We start from the raw sequence: 13,136 nt of genomic DNA, 5'->3' as shown, positions 1-13,136 counted from the left end.
AAAGCGTCGCACACGGCTGAGTTTCTCTAAACCTTTCCAAAGTTAAGATCATCTTAACTGGGAGAAAGAGTGTTCTACCATTTAACAATGATTTTTATTGTGTGTGCACACTGCAATGCTTTTGGAAGCTCAATGGAAGCTGCAATGGAAGCTCAACCAAGATTAATTACCATAGCAGCTATGCATGTAGAAAAATAAATGAATGCATATAAGCATGCTTAAAATTAAAAAAAATCATACAGGCGTCGCTGCACGTGCCAGAAATACATGCCTTGGAAATAAAGACAACATTATTCAACAAGGTCTTATCATGTTTATTTAAGCCAGGTTGATATTGTATGACTTGTGTAACTGCAACAGGATCACAAAATGGATGAAATACATGAAAATAGTTTAGTGCTCTTAGGTAAGCCTTCAGAATCTAGTAGACTGGAAAAAAAAATTAATACACAGTACATTTATTATTTATTTATTTATTTATTCCAGGCCTCTACCAAACTATTTTTTTTTTAATGCAGTCATTGGCAGCATAGGACTCAATACCTTCGCTCTTTTTAGTGCCAGGTACCAAACTGAAGCCATGGGTTTGAAGGTAACTTAGTACATAACCTAGTACATAAAAAAACAAAACAAAACAAAACAAAAAAACACATCACAGACCGGATAGAAGTGGATTATGTAATGGCACAAATCTGTGGAAGCTTGTAACTGTATGTACTAAAATACAGAACAAAGACATAAACCTATAAAATAGATCACTCACAGATACTTTGGATCATTACATCAATGACTGCAAGTCTTTGAATCATTTCTCATTTATGAATCATAAAATGTTGAAATTGCTTCTTTCTTTTTTTTTTTAATTCACAAAGTATCACTATGAACCAGTCATTTCTAAAAAATAATAATAACAAAAAAAAAAGTCCTAATAATCTCTCCCCAAAATATGACTTTGTCGCCAGAAAGATGTATTCTCACACACACACACACACACACACACGCACACACACGCACACACACGCACACACACGCACACACACGCACACACACACAGAATTACAGAGAAAGGCCTGCATGACTGTCCTACATCTGCTTCTCTATAATTCACACTTTCCCATTCACTGCTTAAAACAACACGATCAGCCGCCTGACGGAAAGAGCGACACAGATTCCACTGAAGAGAACACGCAGATTTAACTCTCTCAAAGTCTTCAGTGCCCTTTATGTGTTGACATTTGAGCAACAGCAGACAGATGGACTCTACTGAGAAGGCTGGCTGATCTCAGAGCTGCTCATTCGATGTCTCCTGCGGGATTAGCTCTAACTGTCCCACCTGCTCTTCTTCCGTTTTGGTGGATCCGGAACAGCAAAGCTGTCCTCACCTCCTCTGTGTGAGCTTGCCCTTTCCCCGCCCGCCCTTTCCCCGCCCGCCCTTTCCCCGCCCTCCCTTTCTCCCTTCCAACTGTCCCTCTCCCGGCGACCACCATCGCCGTTACGGCTGTCGCTGTGACGATCTCGGTCCCTGTCACGATCCCCATGGCGATCCCTGTCACCATACCGATCCCTGTCGCTGTGGCGATGGTGGCTGTCTCCATGGCGGCTCCTGTCATGGCGGGAATCCTCTCTGGACGAGGAAGAAGAGGAAGAGGAGGAGGAGGAGGAGGAGGAGTAAGAGTCTGACACGGCGCTGCTGAAGCCGGCCAGCTTAGTACCCAAACTGAAGGCTGGAGGAGGAGGGGGCATGGGGGAGGAAGATGAGGGCGTACGGCTTCCTTCAGGGGCTCCAGACGGCACAGAACTCAGACTGCCTGCACTTGTCCAACCTGATGTGCTGTTCGACTGGGCGCTGAGCTTGGGAGAGATACCTGATGCTGCCACAAAGTGGTTCTTGTACTGAGCCTGAGAAGGAACAGCGGAGAGTGGAACTGTTAGTGAGATGAACGTTAAGGTGAGGAAATCGGTGTGAGAATGAGCGTGTTGGGAGGTACAAATGTGCGTTGTTCAGAAAACTACAGCCCCTGTTCCAGAAAAAGTCAGAACAGCCTTCAAGCTACATTGTACACCTAAGTTTCGCACTAACCACCAAAGTCTGTTCGTGATGTATAAAGCTCTGAAGGGTTTAGCGCTGGCACGTCTTGCGGATCTCTGGAAGCAGTATAACCTGTCCTGAAGATTTACTCGCAGCTTTACATATAAAAAGATTACAAAATTGGTGCTCCAGAGGACACTGGAAAATGTTGTTTAAAAAAAAAAAATCTATAAATCATACATTTCAAGATTTTATAGTCATAGATAGAGTTTGTTTAATCTTGTAATCTTTTATATGTAAAGTATTGAGATATCCAGTGAAGACAGAAGCGTGTTTTTGCTGTAGGAGCTTCAGCCAGCAAAGAGTAGAAGGTGCCAGAGTGCATGCTGGTTACCTGAAAGGCTTGCTTCATGGCAGCCATGCGATCTCCCATAGCTCCAGTGGGGGGTTTGTAGGACTCGTAGTTGCCAAGGGCAGAACCAGTACTGCGCTCCTGGGTTCAAAGAATCGGTTAGTTGAATGGATACAAAGCCAAATTTACCAATATATGTATAATAAAAACCATGTAATAAATAAATTAGTTTGGTTGTTTAGTCAGAAACCCACTGAGGAATCGGATCCAAGGCCCGGTCTCTCCCTGTAGCCGAGACCCCCACCTCCGACATTCAGCCTCTTTCCCTTTCCACTCTTAAAACGGGACTTTCTGAACCAGGGATTCTAGATGAGAAGAGTAGAATTGGTCAGTAAATAGTTAAATGTATTAAGACACTTTCGATATAACATCATCAGGATAATAATATGTAAACTGGGTGAGCACAGGGAAATTAGTAATGCACCTGCATGGCCAAATCCATCAGACCCTTCGGGACACTCTGATTCGCTCCCTCTAAATTACGAACAAGGTCGCCGGCGAATGAGGTGTCTTTGTTTGTGAGCAGGGTATAGGCCACGCCCTTCTCTCCAGCGCGACCTGTCCGGCCAATGCGATGCGTGTGTGTGTCGATGTCTCGGGCAATATCATAGTTTATGACAGTACGGATTGAAGGAATGTCCAATCCACGAGCTGAGATAAGAAAAAACAAAAATCAGAACACACAGCTGTCATGAATAATATAATAAATGGAAAAAAAAAACTAAATAATGAAGGAAAAACAACATGCAGCCCTAAAGCAGGATTTCGGATAAAAATAAAACAAAACAGAACATCCACATATACACTACGGGCTTAAAAGTTTAGACACACTCATTCTTTCTTTTAATTTTTTCCCCCCACATTTTAGAAGAATAATAAAGTCATCAAAACTCTGGAGCAACACAAATGGAACTATGGGAATTATGTCGTGATGATAAAAAATCCAAAAAAATCAAAATAATTTAATGTTCTAGCATCTTCAAAGTCGACGCCCTTTTCGCCTAGAATTTCCAGAAATGTATTCTTGGTGTTTTCTCGAGCGATTTCTTGAGGAATTTCCCCAAGATGCTTTTTAAACAGCATTAAATGAGTTCACACCGACGCTGGACTCTTATCGGCTTTTTTGGATTTTCAAAATATTTCGCTCCGAGCCGTCTGTTTAAAAAAAAAATTCTTTTGTAAATAAAATGTTCGCTTTCTAATGAAAGAAATGAATACGTTGGCACGATTACATTTTTGTCTACGACACCGATTTCAAACATTTAATCACATACCTTCAGATCAAAAGGTTTTTAGGATCATGAGAAACACGTCAGTCGAGTGTCCACAAACTTTTGACCGGTAGCGTACATGCGTCCTTGCCTGACGTGTGACATGCACTACAGCCCGACTTGCTCACCTGCGACATCAGTGGCTACCAGGACAGGCAAGCTCTTCTTCTTGAAGTCACTGATGACTTTGTTCCTCTCGCTCTGGTCCATGTCTCCATGAAGCAGTCCCAGGCTGTAGCCCTCCTGCTGCAGGTTGGTGGCCAGCTCCTCACAGTTGGCCTTCTTAGTCACGAAAATGAGCACGGAGCCAGCTGAGGTGAACTCCACCAGTCTCCGTGTCAGCCACGGCCACTTATCCGAGCCACTCGGCAACAACTCCACCAGCTGTGTCACGTCTTCATTCGCCTGGGGGGGGAGGGTACATTTCAAACCTCCAGCATATATTTTTGGAACCTATTGCCTAAAATACTATATGTATTTGTAATCCCTGCATGTTCAGTGCTATTATAAAATGAAAGAAGAAGAAAAAAGAAACAAACAAACAAACAGAAAAAAACACCACACCTCTCCAATGTCTCCCTGCACTACACGGATCGGGTCAACGAGAATGTCCCGTGCCAACTTCTCAATCTTCTTCCTGAACGTGGCACTGAACAGCAGAGCTGAGAGAGAGGGAAGGAGAACACGTATATAAGGGAATAAAGATAGAAAACCCAAATGCGTGCGTGTTAAGTGCTGTGTTTTGATTGTGAGCGCAATTTTGCCTTCCTGATTGAATGACTTATTCCACATTGCTGTTTAATTCTCGAATCTGACTTGTCAAAAAGTGTTCATTCACTTTCTATAGCAGCAGGATTATATTAACACGCTTGTTCTAATACGTTATCGTTTCTATAGTAACAACTCGGGATACACCGGAATTTCGGCTGCCAGAAATATTCGACCGAAAATGGCATTTTTCGGTTTTTAGCCGAAAACATGAGCCGGAAATATGTGCTGCCGTGCCCCGCCCCTCAGCGCTCAGCACTCAGATTTCACTTGCGATCCAACCGAAGGTTATCACGGCGCTACCCGGCAAAGGGCGATCACGTCAGCGGTTTGGAAATACGTCAAAGTTTCTGACAAGGACATCAAATTACTTGACTGCTGTTTGCAAATTACTTGACTGCTTCATTACTTGAGTGCTGTTTTGCACATCATAATAGTTAACGTTACATTATTTGGATTGGATCAAAAAATCTGTTAAATTTGATTGTTACGGAACTGAATAAAGAATAATATATTTAATATAGTTTTTGTTTTGGTGTGTTAATTTCAATAAAAGTGTGAATTTTATTGGTTTGTAGTTTTTCAATTCAGATTCATTAAATTCATGAAATGAATGGAAAAAGTCTAATATTAATACAATTTTATATATATATATATATATATATATATATATATATATATATATATATATATATATATGCACCCTGAATTTTCGATTTCGGCCCAGAATTTTCCTTTCGGTGCATTACTAGTAACAACTAATTCACTGTACGGGAGACACGCCACATAATCTAAGGCTAATAATAAACATTTTTTTTAAAAATTGCAGTTATTTACAAAAGGGAAACCAAATAATCATCAACATGGTGAAGTTTTCCGGAAGGAGACATTTTATTGACATTTTTTTTAAACTAGAGTTTCAAGTGTCTGTGCATAATCCGAAATAAATTTTTAAAAAATAATAATATTTTAGTATTAACGGAGTTCACACCTACGCCGGACTCTTATCGGCTGCTTTTCGGAACATTTCGCTCCGAGTCGTCCGTTTAAAAATAATATTTTTTTTCTAAATAAAACGTTAGTTTTCGAATGAAAGAAATGAATATGTTTATATTTTTGTGTACAACACCGATTTCAAACATTTAATCACACACCTTCAGATCAAAAGCTTTTTAACATCATGAGAAACACTGCAGTCGAGTGTCCACAAACTTTTGACTGGTAGTGCACATGTACTACAGTAGTAGTAGGACAGCTGTTAGATATCTGTTCTGTAAGTGTTGTTTGTAGAATAGTGTATTAAACACTTCTGTTTTGTTAAAGCCATTTCCGATGCCTCCTGTGCATCTGTATCTGGAAAGTCTTTGCATGAACGCATCTTCCAAACGTATAAACATAAGTGTGATTGTATGAGAGGCACTTACTCTGTCTGTCTGGCCTTACGTGGCTGGCGATGGATCTCACCTGATACTCTGGAAAGCAAACGCAAATCAGAATTGGGACATCGCGCCGACAGAAATATGTACCTTTTACAGTGGACAAACTGATTATGGAAATGTATAACTAATGCTAATACAGCAGGACTGTTTGGACTTACCAAAGCCCATATCAAACATACGATCAGCCTCATCAAACACCAGGTAGGTCACTCTCTGCAGGGACGTCGCCTTCTTCTTCACGTGATCTATCAGGCGACCCTGTGTGTGTGCGCGTGTGTGTGTGTCACATCAGAAAATTGCGTGATATCAAAACAAAACATTCAGGATAGGCATACATAGGCCTGCCTAATGATCGTTATCATTTCTATTATTCCTCATTTGTAAGTTGCTTTGGATAAAAGCGTCTACTAAATGAATAAATGTAAATGTATGCAGCCTAAGTAAAAGAACACATGAACCTATGAGTCGTAAAGAATCTAGATTGTTAATTGCACAATATCTCTTACCGGAGTGCAAACAACAATCTCAGCCCCTTCCTGTAGAGCCTTGGCCTGTTCCCACATGCTGCCCCCTCCGTACACAGCCACCGAGCGCAGGCCGTAGGCCTTCCCGAAGCGCTTACACTCTGCGTGGATCTACACATGCAAACACACACAGCTAGTCATCCTCACTGAGAAAATGAAGGAAGATTATTTAAAAAAACAAAAAAAACAAAAACAAAGACGAGCTCTAATCTGGCTCAGACGACACGCACCATATGTGCACTGAGTCATCTTCATTGCTCATATGATGTTACTACAGCACCCTCGACTGCATCCTTTTTTCTACCGTACTATTTGTTTATTATAAAACAGTCCTCGTGAAAGCTCATAAACAAAAGTACACACATCGGTGGGAGAGATTAAGAGTGTTTTATGCTCAACTTTGTCTTTTGGAGCAAGTGTGTATTGCTAAAATAATGCTAAACTAGCTGCAGTGCCACATGTTTTAGCAAATACGACCTGCTGGCAGAGCTCTCTGGTGGGGCAGACGATCACAGCGATGGGTCCCTCTCCCTGCTCCAGGTCCTTCTGGTCCATGATGTGCACCAGCATCGGCCAGATGAAGGCGGCCGTCTTGCCGCTACCCGTTTTGGCGATGCCGATGATGTCTCTACCGCTCAGGGCTATGGGGACACCCTAACAAAGAGACACGGCCTCTCAGCGTTAACCTACACTTTACACATTTCATGACGAAGCCTTTATATTGGCCTGAAGAATTTAGTGGATGTGAAGAAGAACGAGCTATACGAGTTACAACCATTGCCAATTATTTCTCGAGTCACCTGGCACTGGATGGGCGTAGGCTGAGTGTACTCGGACTTGCGGATCTGGTTCATCAGCTGCTCGTCAAAGCCAAAATGAGCGAAACTAGTGCAGGGCTTAGGAGGAGCGGCGCCGGACACCTGCCCATCAAAAAAAACAACAACAAAAGAAACCACACACACACATAAATAAAATAAAAACAGCCAATCACATTTCACATAATGTAGAAAGAAAGCGTGACGAGAGACGTATTGTACATAACAGAGGGCGGTTTTCGAGTGTGAAAAGCACTAACCCTCAGGTTGAGTTTGTGTCTCAGCTCCACCACTTGTGCTCCAGTCAAGCTGTTGAGCTCTTCATGCTCATTGTAGAAGTTCTTCTCGAAAGGAGGGTAGTCGATCTACCAGGTGGTCACAAAACAATCTTATTCATCTCTTTGATACATGATACAACTACTAATAATGAAAGTTTGTACAATGTTTAATATATATCTGCCCCCCCCAACCTTATACTGTACAATATATTGTATAGCTCTGTAAAATATATTGGGTAGCCATATAAAGCTCTCGCCCTCTCCAGTGTCATCTGTGATGGGTTTGACTGTGCCTATTCAACATACATAGCTTGGTGCTAGTTCTAATGTCCTCTTAGGAGGTGTAAAGTACTTCTATTTGTGGAAGCATTACCTCAGAGTGATCAATAGGAGGAAGTGGCAAGATGATCTTTTTAGTGGTAGGAGGGATGGGGTTCCCGTCACTGTCATAGTCCACGTTCTCCTCCTCTTCCTCCTGGATCAGCCCGGCTGTCGGGTTCTCCGCCATGTAACGGAAATAAGCCTCCTGCACGCAACACAAAGCTTCACGTCACACAGGATGTGTCAGAAAGTTTAATAACGCTGCAGTGCAGATCCCTAAACTATCATGACGGCACCACACTGATAAACAGACAGCATTGTTTCCGGATGGTGAACGAAAGTGAAAGGAAACTATATAACCGCTAAGTAAGGCTGGCAGTTAACTGGCAGCTGATCAGACCTGTCGGAGACAACACCAACATGCCAGCGTCGAATATAGCTAAAATAACGCCACAGGTGTTAGCAGCCTAAATGTCATGGTTAGCATTGAAATGGGCAAACTGTAAACCCACCAGCAGCCGTTAGATAAATATGACGTCATTATTACATGAACTTGATCGAAACCTTCGATCAAAATGGCTACGTCCTTGAATCTGTGGGTGCTCCAAATTCATGCGAATCACAGATATGGATCTGTGTATTAGTGGGTATATACGCGACTATGCGGCTTCTCTGAGTACTCAACAAACCCAACCTGCAAAGATTTAATATGCAGAGTTACGTGGACAGGTAGAAAGATCAGCTGAGAAAATGAAAGAAGAAAGATACAGATTGAGGCAAAGCGGTTCTTGAAGTAGAGGTATGCTGATAGTGTGGTCACTCACTTGCTCATCTTCCTCTTCAATGTCATCTCGAATACCCCTGGAAGAAACAAGCGGAGAAAAAAAAAACTTCCCTGCGACTCGCTCAATCACCCGTGGAAGAACCACTAAGTGCATTTAAACCCCCCACCCGCTCCCCTCCCCTTTTTTTAACCTCCCATTTCACCTCATATCATTCACACATAAATAAACATATCTGATATTTGACCCTTACTAAATACTATTTAATTTGAATCTTGGTGAATTAGTGCTAGCTAGAACCCAAATAGCAGTGTTTTGGTAAGAATCTCCTTACTTGGTCAGCTTTTTCTCTTTTTCCTTTTCCTCCAGTTTCTTCATGTCCTTGGCTGCTTGGTTCTATTTGGTGGTTTAAAAAAAAAAAAAGAGCACGAGAGACAGAGACAGAGACAGAGAGAGAGAGAGAGAGAGAGAGAGAGAGACCGTTAGGTAGAGACAGATATGTTAAATACACTACACATCTACTGGCAAGATGCTGGTGCCTGATACAGTGCCTTGGTTTCTTCGTTGTATAGTGGATTCAATGATGCTCTCTGGGTTCTTCCAGAAACATGAGTATTTACACTGAGATCATGTGACACCTTGATTGTACACAGATGGACTCCATTCAACTAATTATGAGACTTCTGATGGAGACTGGTTGCACCAGAAGTAAGTTAGGTGTTCCACACCAATGGGGGGCTGGGTAATACTTATGTAATCACAACTTGATCTGTAAATACTTTTGGACCGGGACCATGTTGGAGGAACACGTGATAGTGGTGTGTGATCTCACCTCCACCTCAGCCATAAAGGCATCGAGGGGGTCGTCATCACTGTCTGATCCTCCTCCACCTCCTCCACCTCCTCCACTTCCTCCTCCAGATTGCATCTGCTGCCTGGTGGGAGAGTTCTCCGCCGGGATATAAGGCAGATCGGCCGTGCTCGATTCCTCCTCATCATCCTCAAAATAGCTTGGGGAGAACCACACAATTGGAAAAGGCATCTTTTTAAAAACCGCATCATCGTATCATTTCTCACAGTAAAACGAGCATATCGTCATATCGCCCAGCAGAAACAGGGTACTGTAAATATTGGCACCCCTTATCGTAATTTTTTGTTCTTATAAAACTTGTTCTTCTTATTTTATTTACTTAATTTTATTCTTTCTTCTTCTTAGTGTCCTTTCTTCATACAACAAGTTTGGATATGCAAATGACTGAATATGCAAATCAAAATAGGCAAATGAGAGTAGGCAAATTAGACTATGACATAATCTGTGGCTTCTAGCAACGTTTTAAGCACAGTGTTACCAACTTAGAGATTTTGTCAGTGGATTTAGCGACTTTTTAGACCCCTTTAGTGACTTTAACTTTAAAAAAGAGCCTACAAATCTGATGACTTTTTGAGCACACGTTAGTGACTGTTTTGAACTCGATACAGCTCTCTAGCTCGCTTCACAGCTGCTGATATACGAGTTGAGTGAGCAGGTTTACTTGATTCACCATCAGTGTGTAAAGCCTGACTGTGTTGCACTGACAACAAATGACAGATCACCACCGTTTCCCAACGACCAATCACCGATCACCACCGTTTCCTATCGACCAGTCACCAATCACCACTGTATTGCAACGACCAATCACTGATCACCACTGATCACCACTGCTTCCCAACGACCAATCACTGATCGCCACCGCATCCCAATAACCACCGTATCCCAATCACTGATCACCACCGTATCTCAACGACCAATCACTGATCACCACCGTATCCCAATCACTGATCACCACCATATCCCAATCACTGATCACCACAGTTTCTCAACAACCAGTCACTGATTACCACTGCTTCCCAACGACCAATCACTGATCACCACCATATCCCAATCACCACTGTATCCCAATCACTGATCACCACCGAATCCCAACGACCAATCACTGATCACCACCGTATCCCAACGACCAATCACTGTTTCACCACCGTTTTTCAACGACCAGTCACTGATCACCACCGCATCCCAATCACTGATCACCACCGTATCCCAATCACTGATCACCACCGTTTTCCAACGACCAGTCACTGATCACCACCGTATCCCAATCACTGATCACCACCATATCCCAATCACTGATCACCACCGTTTTCCAACGACCAGTCACTGATCACCACCGTATCCCAATTACTGATCACCACCATATCCCAATCACTGATCACCACCGTTTTCCAACGACCAGTCACTGATCACCACCGTATCCCAATTACTGATCACCACCATATCCCAATCACTGATCACCACCGTTTTCCAACGACCAGTCACTGATCACCACCGTTTTCCAACGACCAATCACTGATCACCACCGTTTTCCAACAACCAATCACTGATCACCACCGTTTTGCAACGACCAATCACTGATCACCACCGTTTTCCAACGACCGATCACCACCGTATCCCAACGACCAATCACTGACCACCACCGTATGCCAACGACCAATCACTGACCACCACCGTATGCCAACGACCAATCACTGACCACCACCGTATCCCAATAACCAATCACTGACCACCACTGTTTGTCCCACCCTCACACTTTCTTCATTATTCAGTTAACGCTCTCCTTTGGCGATATTTACAAGCTATCATACTTCTCACCGTTTCACGACTACTCCCTGTCACTACTTCTTTATGTTTGTGTTCCCGACAGAAAGTGAACAATATTGTAAACGCATTAAATTTAAGTTTGCGCATGGCGCCATGACCAAAGATGGCTTCCCACTAACAGAAATAAACTATTTAAGGAATAAATTATAATCCATCATTCTCTATTATGACAAAACATTATTCTATTTTATTGTATTGTATTCTAAATGAAACTCTTCCTTCTTCATGTACCCTCATTTGTAATCTGATATGCCAATGATCATACGGAATAATCGATATGCAAATTGGTCTGTGACATCATCTAGCGACTTCTGGAGCATGTTTTAGCCACTTTCCCCTGAAATGAGTTGCCGAAGCTGACCGGGTGTTACTATAAAACAAATGGTTTTAATTAGTTGGCGGAACACTGCATGCAGGGCTGCAATGTCACTCACGCATTTTCCTCGTCGAAATTGGCGCGTTTGGTTCCGATCTTGTAGAACGCAGGCAGCTGCTGGTTTTTGCCGTAACCTCCTGCGGCTCCTACGCTTCCAAACGCGCCGTGGGGCTGCTGGTTCAGCCGAGGCTCCTCTTTTTTACCCGCGGAGAGAGAAAACCCTCCAAAGCCAAAGCCTCGTTTACCACTCGGTCCTCCCTTGCTCCAGTTCATAGCTGTAGCTGATCACACTTACACAATGTCACGAACACTACGTCTGGTTAAAAACAAAAGACAAGAGAAAGACAACACTATCACTTTAGTATTCAGAAAACGAATACACTTTCAGCTAGCTAGCTAAATGGCTGCTAACTCTTTAGCACTTGGTAGCAACAATGGCATCAAGGGCAGCTAGTCGGTTAAAATACCGGATAATCATATACTGACTTACATATATCCATTTCTTAATTATTTAATCGTGCTATTTCACTAGCTATCTAATTAACTAATTTAATCCACTCATTTCCAAAGTAGCCAAATAGCTAGCTAGCTAGCTAGTGGAGCAAGTGCGCGTGCGCAAAATAAAGGTTATCGCTTAATCCTCACAAAATGCCACGCAGAAAATAAACATCATGTTATATTTCAGATTTGGAGAGTAATTATTTCGCATTTACAGCAAGTCGTGAAATAATAAGCACGTAACCAGAGAGAAGCGGATACCTGAAATAAAGAACGGACAGAATTTACCGTCGTTTACAGTCTGACCGCCCGTAGTTGCGTGCGACGTCATTAAAAGTCGACGTGTTGTGTGTGTTTACACTTTCTGTGTAACGATCACGAACGCTAGAGTAGTCTCTTGGGATTTTTCAGGGGATAGGCGTATAGTCATGTTATTGCTGATAATTTTGTTGTGTTCCATTGTAAAAGTTTACATATCGTTTTACATTGAAAGATTTAATTTTTTGGGTTTTTAATTTATTTTATATTTTATTTTTTTAACATGTCGTTTTAAGCAAAGACAGGTCCTTAATGTATTTTCTGAATTTTAAACTAATACAACAAGCCACTACAAGTAAATTAAATGCATTTATTATTATTATTATTATTATTATTATTATTATTAATAATAATAATAATAATAATAATATGATGTTCTTACAACTATTTTTTGTATTGGAACATGAAAAATTGCACAATTATTTATGCAAATGAGGCTTTGTCTAATTAAATATGCATATATGTGCATACTTAATAAAACAAAAAAATTTACACTTTTGCAAAGACACTTTCAAGAAAAAAAAGTTTTACAGAAAATCATTTCTTTATTGTTTAGTCAAGAAAATAAGGTGCTCTGTTAGAGAAAAATATTTATGCCATTTTTTCCAGC

General features: G+C 41.8%; 1 protein-coding gene across 2 annotated transcripts; it reads right to left on the bottom strand.

The window, feature by feature from the left end:
- Nucleotides 1-300: 300 nt before the first annotated feature.
- On the bottom strand, nucleotides 301-12,550 carry ddx42 (DEAD (Asp-Glu-Ala-Asp) box helicase 42). 2 transcript variants are annotated; one of them, XM_053616879.1, is made up of 18 exons: nucleotides 12,470-12,550; nucleotides 11,769-12,026; nucleotides 9,472-9,649; nucleotides 8,974-9,035; nucleotides 8,682-8,718; nucleotides 7,910-8,062; nucleotides 7,519-7,623; nucleotides 7,244-7,363; nucleotides 6,921-7,097; nucleotides 6,426-6,554; nucleotides 6,078-6,177; nucleotides 5,905-5,952; nucleotides 4,277-4,374; nucleotides 3,841-4,117; nucleotides 2,866-3,092; nucleotides 2,636-2,746; nucleotides 2,424-2,522; nucleotides 301-1,899 (listed from the first exon to the last, which is right to left on the bottom strand). In XM_053616879.1, the coding sequence occupies exons 2-18, from the start codon at nucleotides 11,981-11,983 to the stop codon at nucleotides 1,321-1,323; spliced, it is 2,715 nt and encodes a 904-aa protein (XP_053472854.1). In that variant the 5' UTR covers nucleotides 11,984-12,026; nucleotides 12,470-12,550; the 3' UTR covers nucleotides 301-1,320. The 2 variants fall into 2 exon arrangements, with proteins under 2 accessions (XP_053472854.1, XP_053472863.1); XM_053616888.1 differs by having other exon boundaries at nucleotides 12,497-12,548.
- Nucleotides 12,551-13,136: the final 586 nt, after the last annotated feature.

This window comes from Ictalurus furcatus, chromosome 2 (assembly GCF_023375685.1).
Source record: "Ictalurus furcatus strain D&B chromosome 2, Billie_1.0, whole genome shotgun sequence".
Classification (NCBI taxonomy): domain Eukaryota; kingdom Metazoa; phylum Chordata; class Actinopteri; order Siluriformes; family Ictaluridae; genus Ictalurus; species Ictalurus furcatus.
This window is presented reverse-complemented; position numbering and strand designations above follow the sequence as displayed.